This window comes from Elephas maximus, chromosome 20 (genome assembly GCF_024166365.1).
Source record: "Elephas maximus indicus isolate mEleMax1 chromosome 20, mEleMax1 primary haplotype, whole genome shotgun sequence".
NCBI classification, from domain to species: Eukaryota; Metazoa; Chordata; class Mammalia; order Proboscidea; family Elephantidae; genus Elephas; species Elephas maximus.
In genome coordinates, this window is record NC_064838.1 from 41,063,292 (window position 1) to 41,077,360 (window position 14,069).

The 14,069-nt window shown below is 46.1% G+C and overlaps 1 protein-coding gene across 9 annotated transcripts in view; it reads left to right on the forward strand.

The window, feature by feature from the left end:
- The window catches only part of IQSEC1 (IQ motif and Sec7 domain ArfGEF 1), a 456,568-nt gene that overhangs the window by 427,590 nt on the left and 14,909 nt on the right, over positions 1-14,069 (forward strand). For all 9 annotated transcript variants that reach the window (XM_049863199.1, XM_049863206.1, XM_049863200.1 and 6 more), the window contains 4 exons: positions 6,310-6,449; positions 6,966-6,995; positions 8,777-8,902; positions 10,482-10,581. In XM_049863199.1, the coding sequence (XP_049719156.1) occupies positions 6,310-6,449; positions 6,966-6,995; positions 8,777-8,902; positions 10,482-10,581 (396 nt within the window). The remainder of the gene's footprint in view (positions 1-6,309; positions 6,450-6,965; positions 6,996-8,776; positions 8,903-10,481; positions 10,582-14,069) is intronic.

The window sequence follows — 14,069 nt, forward strand, 5'->3', positions numbered from 1 at the left end:
TTTGGTTATTTGCATCTTTTCTCTTCTTTTGTTTGTCAGTCTAACTAAAACCAAAACCAAACTCACAGCCATCAAGTTGATTCCGACTCATAGTGACCCTATAGAGCAGAGTAGAACTGCCCTATAGGGTTTCCAAGGCTGTGAATCTTTACGGAAGCGGACTGCCACATCTCTCTCCCACAGAGCGGCTGGTGAGTTTGAACTGCTGACCTTTTGGTTAGTAGTCAAGTGCTAAACCACTTCACCACCAGGGCTCCTGTCTAGCTAAAGGTTTGTCAATTTTTTTGATCTTTTCAGAGAACCAGCCTCTGGGTTTGTTGATTCTCTCTATTGTTTTTCTGTTTTCTGATTTTATTTATTTATGCTCTGATTTTTGTTACTTCCTTCCTTCTGGTAGGTTTAGACTTAGTTTGCTCTTCTCTTTGTAGTTCCCGGAATTGTCAAGTTAGACTGTTAATGTGAAATCTTACTTCTTTTTATATGTAGGCATTTATTGCTGTAAGCATCCCTCTAAGTACTTCTTTCGCTGCATCCCATAAGTTTTAGTAAGTTGTGCTTTCATTTTCATTTGACTCTAAGAAATATGTGATTTCTCTTTTGATTTCTTCCTTGACTCATTGGTAGTTTAATATTATGTTGTTTAATGTCTATATGTTTGTGTCTTTTCCAGGTTTTTTACTGTTACTATTTCCAGCTTCCTTCCGTTGTGGTCAGAGAAAATACTTTGTATAATTTCAGTCTTTTTAAATTTATCGAGACTTGCTTTGTGACCTAAAATGTGGTCTATCCTGGAGAATGATCTATGTGCACTGGAGTAGAAAGCATATTGTACTGTTTTGGGGTGGAGTGTTCTATACATGTCTGTTAAGTCTAGTTGGTTTATAATGTTATTCAGGTCCTGTGTTTCCTTGTTGATGTCCTTTCTAGATGTTCTGTCCAATATTGAAAGCGGTTTACTGATGTTTACAGCTATTGTTGTAGTCCTATAGGGTCACTATGAGTTGGAAGTAACTCGATGGCAACTGGTTTGTTTTGTTTTGGTTCATCTGTTTCTCCCTTCGGAAACCCTGGTGGCGTAGTGGTTAAGTGCTACGGCTGCTAACCAAAAGGTTGGCAGTTCAAATCCGCCAGGCGCTCCTTGGAAACTACGGGACAGTTCTACTCTGTCCTATAGGGTCACTATGAGTCAGAATTGACTCGACGGCAGTGGGTTTGGGTTTTTTTTGGTATTTCTCCCTTCAATTCTATCAATATTTGCCTTATATATTTAGGTGACACAATGTTGTGTGCGTATGTATTTATGATTGTTAAATTTTCTTGATTAATTGACTTTTTTATCACTGTATAATATCCATCTTTATCTCTTATGACAGATTTTATCTTAAAATCTACTTTGTTTGAATTTAAGATTACCACCCCAGATCTCTTTTAGTTATTATTTGCATGGAGTGTTTTTTTCCATCCTTTCGCTTTCAACCTATTTGTGTCCTTGGGTTTAAGGTGTGTCTCTTATAAACAGCATGTAGTTTGATCATGCTTTTTTAATCCATTCTGCCACTCTCTATCTTTTGATTGGAGCATTTAGTCTATATAAATTCACTGTAATTATGGATAAGAAGTGACTTACTTCTACCATTTTGTTATTTTTCTATGTGTGTCTTAAGCCTTCTTTGTCTTTATCCTTTGGTACTGCTTGCGTTTGTGTTTTGTTGGTTTATTGTAGTGAGACTTTTTGGTTCCCTTCTCCTTTATTTTTGTGTATGTTTTTTATATATTAGTGGTTACAATCAATATTGCATTTAAGAGTTTGTGTTTCTAACATACTGGCTTAAGTTGGTATCAGTTTAACTTCATTAACATACAATAAATTCCATATTTATACCATTCCTCTCCCTTTTCCCCATTTGTTGTTACTACTAATTATGTCTGTATTTCATGTGTCCTGTAACATAATTTTATCCTTGCTTTTTATATATTTGTTATTAAAAAACATGAAGGACAAAACATTTAGAATTATCAAGCATGAATACCCTTATACTAGCCCGTATACTTGTCCACACATTTTCTTTTATTAAAGATCTTTCTCTTTATGTATAGCTTTGAATTACTTTCTAGTGTCTTCTCCTTCCATCTACAGAATTCCCATTAGTATTTTTTGTAGGACTGGTCTGGTGGATATGAACTCTCTCAGCTTTTGTTTGTCTAGGAATATTTTAATTTCACCCTCATTCTTGAATGATAGTTTCTCTGGGTATAGTGTTCTTGGTTGACTTTTTTTTTTCTTTTTCTTTCAGCACTTTAAATACATTGCCTTCTGGCCTCCAGTGTTTCTGCAGAAAAATCGGTACTTAGTCTTATTGGGGATCCTTTGTATGTGACTGTTTCTCTCTCACTGCTTTCAGGATTCTCTCTTTATTTTTAATTTCGAGAGCCTAATTATGGTGTGGAGCCCTGGTGGCAAAGTGGTTAAGCATTTGGCTGCCAACCAAAATGTGGGCAGTTCAAATCAACCAGCCACTCCTTGGAAACCCTAAGGGGCAGTTCTGCTGTGTCCCGTGGGGTCGCTATGAGTTGGAATTGACTCAATGGCAACAGGTTTGGTTTTGGTTTTTGGTTAACTATGATGTGTCTTGGTGTAGATCTCTGGGTTTATTCTGCTTGGGGTTCTTTGAGCTTCTTAGATTTGTAGATTCATGTCCTTCATTAGATTGGGGGAATTTTCTGTCATTATTTCTTCACATATTCCTTCTGTCCCTTTCTCTCATCTCCTTCTGGAATTCCTATGATTTGTATTTTAGGTCTGTTTTTGTTGTCCCGTAATTCCATTAAACTGTGCCCAGGCTTCTTGATCCTCCATTCTTGTTGTTCTTCAGCATCTGCGATTTTAACTATCTTATCCTCTACTTCACTACTCTTTCTTCTGTCTGATTAAGTCTGCTGGTAAGTCCTTCTGTTGTTCTTCTCATTTTAGTTATTGTCCCTTTCAGTTGCAGTCTCTTGTTTTTAGATCCTCATTTTATTCTTGCATTGTTTTCCTTATTAATTTCAACTCTTTATGTTTTCCCTTAGTTCTTTAATTATGTTGTTGTATTATATTCTTCCATTGTTTTCATGTTTGGTCATCCCTAGATACACTTTCATTCCTTTCATCATGTTCATGTGGATGGGCCATTGTTTCTCTATTCTTTGTGTATCTTATGATTTTTTTGTTAGGGCACTGGAATTTTCAAGGGTGTTAACTTTCTCAGTTTTCCTCAGTATTTGGTGTTTTTGCCCACACTATTTTCTGTAAGAAACTCTTAGGTGGGCAGAGCCTTTGGCCTTTGCTTACCATTTCCTCTTCCTCTCTGTGATAACTCCTTCTCCCTCCCTGGTTTAATTAGGATTCAAAAGTACCAGATCTTGTTTTTCAACCTTCAATCTCTCCCTAACACACCAGGGAACATACTGTGGTCAATCTGTCTACCAGCGAGCACTGACACTCAGGCGAGATATCATGTACTAATCAATCAGTCCACCAGGAGGCGAACCCTCTCTGGTTATTACTCCCTTACCTTCTCTGTTTCTGCAATCATGTTTTTAGTCAGAAAATTCACACCCAGTGAGCCCCCTTTGGGGCTGGGTGTTGCCCTGTTATGTTGGTGTTACCGAAGGCTTCCTTCCCTGCCCTGCGGTGGCTGCTTATATCTGAGCTGGCACTCAGTGGATGCACAGGCAAACTTGCCTCCGTTTCAGGAGGAGGGGAAGCTAGTACTCCCCAGAAGGCCTTTTGAGAGATCTGTCTTGGGTCTCAGAGTCCCAGTGGCCCTATGGTGGTTGGGGGAGCAGTGTCCCCATAGATGACCCACCTCCTGATTCCACTGTAGAGGACCTTCAGTGTTTATATCAGGAGTTCCTGTCAGACAAGCAGCCAGCTTGTTGGGGAGGGGTAGCTACACTCTGAAGGGACCCCCAAGGAGGTCTGCCTTGTTGATATCAGAGCCTGCCCTATAGCCCATTGGCTGTGGTTATAGCCTCCACTCAAGACTCCTACTTCCCAGAACTCAACAGCCTTAGTCAGCAGCCCTCAGCCCCAACTGGATATGGGCGGCAGACTAACTCTAAGTGACCCCCAGGGAGGTTTGTCCTGTTGGTTTCAGAGGCCAGAGCTATGAGGTACACGGAGAGGCAAGGAAATTGCCGACTATCCGAACAGATTCCACTGCAGGGCCTCCTGTAGCAACTCACAGCAGGCTTGCGGGTGGCAGTGTCTGAGTTGGGGAGGGGCTGTCATGCTCCAGAGAGACCTCCAGGGAGGTCTGCCTTGTTGCTGTCAGAGCCCTCCCTGTAGTATGTTGGCTGTGGGCGTATCCTCCATTAAAGATGCCTGCTTCTTAGCACACAGCAGCCTCAGTCAGCAGTCCTCAGCACTGTCCAAAAGTGGGAACCGGCAGACCTGAAGTGACTCCCCAGGACATCTGTCCTGTGGGTTTCAGAGGCCTGAACTATGGGGTACACAGGGAGGCCAGTAAGAGTGTTAAGTATGAGAGCAGATTCCACCGCACAGGCCTTTGGCAGCAATTCACAGTAGGCTTGTAACCAACAGTGCAGTGTCTGGGTTGGGGAGGTGCTGGCACACTCCAAAAGGACCACCAGGAAGGCCTACCTTGTTGATTTTAAGTCAGAAGCTTGGGGTCCTGTCTCTTTGTACAGGCAGGAGTTGTGGTGGTTAGGGAAGCAGGCCCTTTTTCTGGGGCCACTACTTTACTTCACAGCCGCTGGTAGCCTAAGTGGCTGAGGGAGGAGTAGGGACATTGGGAGAAGTGATTTTCCTACCATATGTGGCTCGTTCATTTGTTGATTTTTGCCTGCCTGCAGTTCCCCACTGCTTCCCCCTGCTCCCCGATTCAGAGTCGCTCAAAGCCAAGCACAATCTCCTGGTTGTATTTTTGGTTGTATTTGTGAGAAGGATCGGAATGATGACTTGTTTATGCTGCCATCTTCCCAGAATCCCCTGTAGATTCTAATTTTATTTTATTGTGGTAGAATACGTATAACAAAATGTTTTGTACCTTGCCCTTTTCATTTAACAAATGTAAGAGAAATTTTCCATATCAGTTCACTGTGGCCCCCCTCATTCTTTTTGGCAGGTCCATAGTATGCCATTGTACTGATTTGTGATGATTTCTTAACCAATCCCATGTTAATGGGTAAACAGGTTGCTTCCAGGGTTTTGCTATTTGGAAACAATGCTTCAATAAATAACGTGGACATGTATCATTTCCCATGGGATAAATTCCCCAAAGGCCATCATCAGACCAAAGGGCGTTTGAGTTTATAATTTTGACAGGCACTGCCAAATTGCCACAGGGGGATTGACACTTTCCCCACACCACTAGTGATATGGGAGAGGGCCCATTTCCCCACAGCCTCGCCAACAGAGCCTGTCACCAGACCTGTAGCCTCCTGTCAGTCAGATGGGGGAGCAGCAGATCTCACCAGGATGAGTTTGTGTTTCTCTCATGAGTTGGGTCGAATTACTGTTCTCACAGCAGCTGTTCAGTGTGGTGTACAAGAAAGAATATGAGCTTGGAATAAGAGCCAGCTGGGCTCAAGTCCTGGCCTCTCTTTCTGCCTGTGTGATGTGGGACAACAGCAGCAACTACTATAGTGTTGATAACACCAGCCACCGTTTCTTGCGCTGTCACTCAGTGCCTGGCGCTGTGCTAAGCATACCGCATGCTTCTCCTGTTTCTTCACAACAGCCCTGTGAAGTCCTCAGTGCTCTTGGTGACCGTTTTACAGATGAGGACACCAAGCTGAGAGGCTCGGCAACCTGCCCACAGTCACCCAGCTAGTAAGGGATAGAACTAGGATTTGGTTTTATGTCTATCAGAGCCTGAACTCACAAGGCCCCTTGCTTCACAGCCTCTCCCCCAACCCCATACCTCCTCCGAGCCTCAGTTTTCCCATCTGCGGAAAGCAGACGATTATGCCTACCTCACAGGGCTTTGATCAGGTGGAGCAAAGTAAGATTTACAAAGCTCTCTGAATATGGCTTAGAAGGGACACAGCCCCCATGCTTGTCCAGGTGGAAGCTGGATGTGCCAGCCTTGCTCCTGGTGGAGGGAATCTGAGATTTGTAATTGACTGGCTATAATTCGGTGCCTATGTGTCTGGAAGGCCTTTGGTTCTGTTGCGGATGGTGAAAGGGATCCCTGTTCTGATATGGTTTAGAAACTGGTAAGTCAGAGGGTGAGGCTGGAGCGAGGCTGAGCCGCCACAGCTACCCAAGTCCCAATCTGACCACTGGCCCTGGTCCCCTCCCAGGTGTGGATGACGGTGAGGACATCCCTCGGGAGATGCTTGTCGGGATCTATGAGCGGATCCGCAAGCGGGAGCTGAAGACCAACGAGGACCACGTGTCTCAGGTGCAGAAGGTGGAGAAGCTCATTGTGGGGAAGAAGCCGGTAAGTGGCAGGCCCAGGCATCACCAGAGGGGTCTCTGTGGGGAGGCACACCCCCCACCCCCAGTGCCTCCCTGGCCAGCTCTGACCTCAGGAGCCTTGCCTCTCCCAGGCAGGGTTTGTACATTATTTCGGGGTTTTTTGCTTTTTCTTCAGTGTTTCCTGATATTGCAGAATAATGGACATTTACGCAGGGTTATATCTAAAAAGAACTGAAGGATCTTAGGACAGGTGGTGGTCAGACTGTGTGGTGGTTCTGCTCTGTGCCCCACCTATGCTGGCAGGCTTCCTTGGAGACCTCAGGAATCCCCTCAAAGCGCCCTCAGAGCCCTGCCACCCAGCCTTCCACTTGGTCACACACCCTGTGGCGTGGCTGGATGGAGCCAAAGGGAAGCTGGCATGGGGGTGGGAGCTGCTTCTTTTTAACTGAACATCATCACCTCTTAGCTCCTCAGGGCCCAAGTGTACCCTTTGAAATGCTAATATCTTCTTTCGTTTATCTCCTGTATTCCCACATAGATTGGATCCTTGCACCATGGGCTTGGCTGTGTGAGTATTTCTCTGTGCTTACATTCCGGCTGATGTACTGCCCTGGGGGAACAGTGGGCTCCCATCTCCAAAGTTCTGGCTGCTTGAGTTAATTTCCAGAACGATAAGACATTTCATTTTCTTGATTACCCTAGCCTCCAATCCCTTCCGGCTCAGAGACTGCGTGGGCAAGGCGGAAAGCCTCCCAGGAGCTGATAAGAGTCCTTCCCTGTGGCTGGGCCTCCAGACCCTGCACTGAAGCAGATGGTCTCAGTGTGGCCCTTGAGGTCCTCTTCAACCTCAGTTCAGGCGCCTTCCCCATTTGCTGGCAGATGGTTGCACTTCCGCCACTCTCTCAGCCTCTCCTTCTCATCCCCCCAAGACCTATTGCATCACCACCACCCCCGCAGCATCTCCCTGCCGACCCTGGAGAACGTGCTCCTCCAGTCTGTCAGTCCCTTGCATGGTACCTGTTGTCTTTCATTATCCCTTACCAACAGCCCCCACCCACTGCCAAGAGTCAGCTTTCATCCTCCCCTTTACCAGCTTCCCATAGGGAAAGTCCAGGATCCTTAAAGCCCCCCATGCCCTGGCCCTTGGCTGCCTTTGCAGCCCCCTGTCCCATCATCCTCCCTCCTTCATCCTTTTGTTCCCACAATACCAAATGGTGATGCTGCACGTGCCAAACTGTTTGCCACAGTTCTCCTACCCCTTGACTCATCTCCCTGGTGTGCTTAGTCCGGGGGACCCCTCCAGTTTCAGGCAGAGTTAACCCTGCTTCCACCCTCTACAGCTGCCATGCATTTCTCCCATAGTAGCCAGTCTGTATATGAGACTAGAGCTCCCGGTAGCCAGGCCTGGGCCACTGAGATACCAGCTGATTGAGTTGGGCCTGAGGGCAGCTTCAGTCCTGGCAACGTGAAAGGCAGATGGTTCCCCTGAACCCACAGTGGGCGCATTTGGGGTCGGGTATATAGAATGGAGGGTAAGGCAAGGACAGGCCTCGTGGGAGGTGGATGGTTGTAGTTACAGCAGCTAGATTCTACAAAGCATCGTGGGCCTGGCTTAGGGTGTGGGCAGGTGTTTCAGACGTTAGAACCACTGTTGTCTTTTAGAAGGAGGGTTGGCAAAGGAGAAATCATGGCGCCTGGGATCAGGTCCCGGCTCATGATTGAGGGCAAGTTGCTTTACCTTTCTCTGCCTTGCTTTCCTCATCTAGAGTAGACTCTCTCTAGAAAATTTTTTTCCAGTCACCAAACAGGCTAATGTTTGTGGCTGGCACATCACAGTGGCTCAGAAAACACGAATTCCTCTCTGGCTGAGGAGTTCCATGTGAGAGGGAGGCTGTAAGAAGCCTGTTACCTGCCTGGAAGAACTGAAAGGCTGCGTCACCAGCAGCAGGGACACTCACCGCAGGCCTTTAGGAGAGCACGAATAGGGAATCTTATGTAGTAGCTCCTGAGTACAGAAAAAAATCAAAAACTCATTGCTGTCGAGTTGATTCCGACTCACAGCGACCCTGTAGGACAGAGTAGAACTGCCCCATAGGGTTTTCAAGGAGCAGCTGGTGGATTTGAACTGCTGACCTTTTGGTTAGCAGCGGGGGAAATTGCTATGAGTGAAAAACTACATTCTTCTTTGCAGGGTTTGCTAGAGGAGGGAGGCCTTTTCAAATGAGAGGCCCCAGCCTGCGGTTTTGGCATGCAGGCCTGGACACCTTTGCTGTGACCTCATGGGGGGTGTGCCTGGGCCCCAGAGGAGGGGGCTGGGCAGCTGATGGCGGGACTTCTCTCCTTGCACAGGTGCTGTCTCTGCCCCATCGTAGGCTGGTCTGCTACTGCCGGCTCTTCGAGGTTCCAGACCCAAATAAACCCCAAAAACTCGGACTGCATCAGCGAGAAATCTTCCTGTTTAATGATCTCCTGGTGGTACGTGGTTATCCACAGGGTGTTGTGGGCAGCTCGCCTCCATGTCAGGAGGCCTTGACTTTTTGTCTTCAGGGGGGAAACCCATACATGGCGGGGTGTGGGGGGCGGGGGGGAGGTAGGAGAGTGTATTAGCCCAGAATCTTTTGGTCGCAAGGGGCAGAAATCAAACTCATACCGATGCAGATGAAAACAGGACTTCATTGGCTCATGGAAAAGACCTGAGGGGATTTCTGGCTTCAGCCCCAGCTGCTCCCAGAGGCTCACACAATGTCATCGGGGCTCCTTATTATCTCCATCTCTCAGTGGCAAAGGCTTTTCTGTCCTCGGGCACCCTACTCAGGCAGGCTCTGCCCACAAAGGGAAAGATGCCCAAGCAACTCCCAGCAACCAGCACAAAGAGGGTGCCTCGTCCTGAGAATTTGAGCAAATACCTCAGAACTAATCCTCCTGCTTCCTATGCCCTCCATAAACCAGTCACTGGGGCCAGGGCAATGCAGTGCTTTTTTATTGGCTGAGCCAGGGTCATAGCCCCACCCTCCAGAGCTAATGGACTGAAGGTAGGAGAGGAGCTCCCCAAAGGGAAATGGAGCTGTTGCCAGAGAAAAGGTGGGCAGATGATAGCCAGATGGGATAAGAATGCCCATTACATCCTGTCCTTCAGGTTTCTGTCCTTCCTGCAGGCCACTGGCTTTCCTGCAGAAGGCCTTGTCCCAGCCCCCACATGCTTGACTGGATGTGAGAAGCAAGTGGTCCTCTCTGACTACTGAGGTTAAAATTGAGACTTGTGGGTTCAGATCCTTTAAGAGTACTTCACCTTGAGAAAGTCACTTCAAATCTCTGAGCCTCAGTTTCCTCCTCTGTAAAATTAAGCTCTCAGGGAGTTACAGTGGTCAGATGAGGTCCCGGACATAAATCCTGCATGGTGCCTGGCACAAACTGAGCACTCAATAAATATAAGCTTCCCTTCCCTTCCAACCCATGCTGGCCAGCCACTGTGGCTGCCAGGATGGAAAGTTCCTCCCTGTAACTGAAGATTCGCTGGTATCAGAGGAACATGGTACAGGACCTGGCAGAGGTGGAGCTATTGTGTTCTCTGGCATCGGAGCCAGGATCATGGGCTGGGCATCGGCTGCTTACATGCAGGGGTTGTTCCCTGAGCCTGTTGCCACTGAGCACTGACTGCCCACCCTGCCCACCAGGTACAAACCTCAGGTGTGTGCACCTTCCGTGGCTGTGAGAAAGCATTTCAGGGGCCATCCACAGCAATGTGCCAGCCATGTCTCTGCTGGGCTGTGGGGCTTTGCTTCCAGCCAGGAGGGTATTGGGGACTCATAGGAATAGAAATTGTTGTCCAAGTCACAGTGTGAATGGGCACGCCCTCCTCCCCGTGTTGGCTATTCCCTGCCCCAGAGGCCTCCTCACCTCTGAACTGAAGAGAGAATTCTCACCCAGAAGACCATGGTCACCATCAAGGCCACTGAGAATCCCAAGCTCCCAGATCTGTGATGGGGCAGGCCCAGGGGTGATCTAGGACACTGCAGACGATGTGGCTCAGGCCTCTGTCTCTGGTTGCCTACAGGTCACCAAGATCTTCCAGAAGAAGAAGAACTCGGTGACGTACAGCTTCCGGCAGTCCTTTTCTCTGTACGGCATGCAGGTCCTGCTTTTCGAGAACCAGTGTAAGTCTGCCCAGGGCCTGCCCAGCCTCTCCCTCCCCCCATACTCTGGTCTGGAAGTGTACGTGTCAACAAAGCATGGCCTGGAAGGCCCAGCATGAGATGGTTGGGAGCTGTGCACACTGGCATCACACTGCATTGCCCACGTGCTGAGTAAGCTCTTCTCTTTGCGGTTCTTGTTCCACCTGATGACATCACCGGGAGAATCCGGTGCTGCTTCTCTGGTGCTCTTATTCCCTCTTTGCTAACAAGTGGTGGCAGGCTAGAGGTCTCAGCAAACAGTGGTGACTAGGAAGAATTTAATAACCATGCATGGTGCTTGTGTTTACGCTTACCATTACTTCTGCTTATTGCAAGTGACCCCCACGTGTCTGTCAGTTTGTTGTACTGTGGGGGCTTGCGTGTTGCTGAGAAGCTGGAAGCTATGCCACCGGTGTTCAGATACCAGCAGGGTCACCCATGGAGGACAGGTTTCAGCTGAGCTTCCAGACTAAGACAGACTAGGAAGAAGGACCCGGCAGTCTACTTCCAAAAAGCATTAGCCAGTGAAAACCTTATGAATAGCAGCGGAACATTGTCTGATACAGTGCTGGAAGATGAGCCCCCCAGGTTGGAAGGCACTCAGAAGATAACTGGGGAAGAGCTGCCTCCTCAAAGTAGAGTCGACCTTAATGACGTGGATGGAATAAAGCTTTTGGGACCTTCATTTGCTGATGTGGCGTGACTCAAAATGAGAAGAAACAGCTACAAACATCCATTAATAATGTAAACATGGAATGTACGAAGTATGAATCTAGGAAAATTGGAAATTGTCAAAAATGAAATGGAACGCATAAACATCGATATCCTAGGCATTAGTGAGCTGAAATGGACTGGAATTGGCCATTTTGAATTGGACGATCATACAGTCTACTATGCTGGGAATGACAACTCGAAGAGGAATGGTGTTGCATTCATCATCAAAAAGAATGTTTCAACATGTATCCTGAAGTATAAGGCTGTCAGTGATGGGATAATATCCATACGCCTATAAGGAAGACTAGTTAATACGACTATTATTCAAATTTATGGACCAGCCACTAGAGCCAAAGATGAAGAAATAGAAGATTTTTATCACCTGCTGCAGTCTGAAATTGATCGAACATGCAATCAAGATGCATTGATAATTACTGGCAATTGGAATGCAAAAGTTGGAAACAAAGAAGAAGGATCAGTAGTTGGAAAATATGGCCTTGGTGATAGAAACAATGCTGGAGATCGAATGATAGAATTTTGCAAGACCAATGACTTCTTCATTGCAAATACCTTCTTTCACCAACATAAACGACAACTATACACATGGACCTCGCCAGATGGAATGCACAGAAATCAAATCTACTACATCTGTGGAAAGAGACGATGGAAAAGCTTAATATCATCAGTCAGAACAAGGCCAGGGGCTGACTATGGAACAGACAGACCATCAATTGCTCATATGCAAGTTCAAACTGAAACTGAAGAAAATCAGAGCAAATTCCACGAGAGCCAAAACATGACCTTGAGTATATCCCACCTGAATTTAGAGACCATCTGAGGAACAGATTTGATGCATTGAACACTAGTGACCAAAGACCAGACGAGTTATGGAATGACATCAAGGACATCATACATGAAGAAAGCAAGAGGTCATTGAAAAGACAGGAAAGAAAGAAAAGACCAAAACGGATGTCAGAAGAGACTCTGAAACTTGCTCTCGAATGTCGAGCAGCTAAAGCAAAAGAAGAATTGATGAAGTAAAAGAACTGAACAGAAGATTTCAAAGGGCAGCTCAAGAAGACAAAATAAAGTATTATAATGACATGAGCAAAGAGCTGGAGATGGAAAACCAAAAGGGAAGAACATGCTCGGCATTTCTCAAGTTGAAATAATTGAAGAAAAAATTCAAGCCCCGAGTCGCAATAGCGAAGGATTCCATGGGGAAAATATTAAATGATGCAGGTAGCATCAAAAGAAGATGGAAGGAATACACAGAGTCATTAAACCAAAAAGAATTAGTCGATGTTCAACCATTTCAAGAGGTGGCATATGATCAGGAACCGATGGTACTGAAGAAAGAAGTCCAAGCTGCTCTGAAGGCATTGGCGAAAAACAAGGCTTCAGGAATTGATGGAATATCAATTGAGATGTTTCAACTAACAGATGCAGCACTCGAGGTGCTCACTCGTCTATGCCAAGAAATACGGAAGACAGCTTCCTGGCCAACTGACTGGAAGAGATCAATATTTATCCCTATTCCAAGAAAGGTGATCTAACCGAATGTGGAAAGTACAGAACAATATCATTAATATCACACGCAAGCAAAATTTTGCTGAAGATCATTCAAAAACAGCTGCAGCAGTATATCGACAGGGAACTGCCAGAAATTCAGGCCAGTTTCAGAAGAGAACGTGGAACCAGGGATGTCATTGCTGATGTCAGATGGATCCTGGCTGAAAGCAGAGAATACCAGGAGGATGTTTACCTGTGTTTTATTGACTACGCAAAGGCATTTGGCCGTGTGGATCATAACAAATTATGTGTAACATTGGGAAGAATGGGAATTCCAGAACACTTACTTGTGCTCATGAGGAACTTCTACATAGATCAAGAGGCAGTTGTTTGGATAGAACAAGGGAATGCTGATTGGTTTAAAGTCAGGAAAGGTCTGCGTCAGGGTTGTATTCTTTCACCATACCTATTCAATCTGTATGCTGAGCAAATAATACGAGAAGCTGGACTATATGAAGAAGAATGGGGCATCAGGATTGGAGGAAGACTCATTAACAACCTGCGTTATATAGATGACACAACCTTGCTTGCTGAAAGTGAAGAGGATTTGAAGCACTTACTAGTGAAGATCAAAGACCACAGCCTTCAGTATGGATTGCACCTCAACATAAAAGAAAACAAAAATCCTCACAACTGGACCAATAAACAACATCATGGTAAACGGAGAAAAGATTGAAGTTGTCAAGGATTTTCTTTTACTTGGGTCCACAATCAATGGCCATGGAAGCAGCAATCAAGAAATCAAAAGACGCATTGCATTGGGTAAATCTGCTACAAAGGATCTCTTCAAAGTTTTGAAAAGCAAAGATGTCACATTGAAGACTAAGGTGCGCCTGACCCAAGCCATGGTATTTTCAATGGCATCATATGCATGCGAAAGCTGGGCAATGAATAAGGAAGACTGAAGAAGAATTGACGCCTTTGAATTGTGGTGTTAGCAAAGAATATTGAATATACCATAGACTGCGAAAAGAACGAACAAGTCTGTCTTGAAAGAAGCCCGGCTAGAATGCTCCTTAGAGACAAGGATGGCGAGACTGCGTCTTACATACTTTGGACATGTTGTCAGGAGGGATCAATCCCTGGAGAAGGACATCATGCTTGGCAGAGTACAAGGTCAGCGGAAAGGAGGAAGACCCTCAACGAGGTGGATTGACGCAGTGGCTGCAACAATGAGCTCAAGC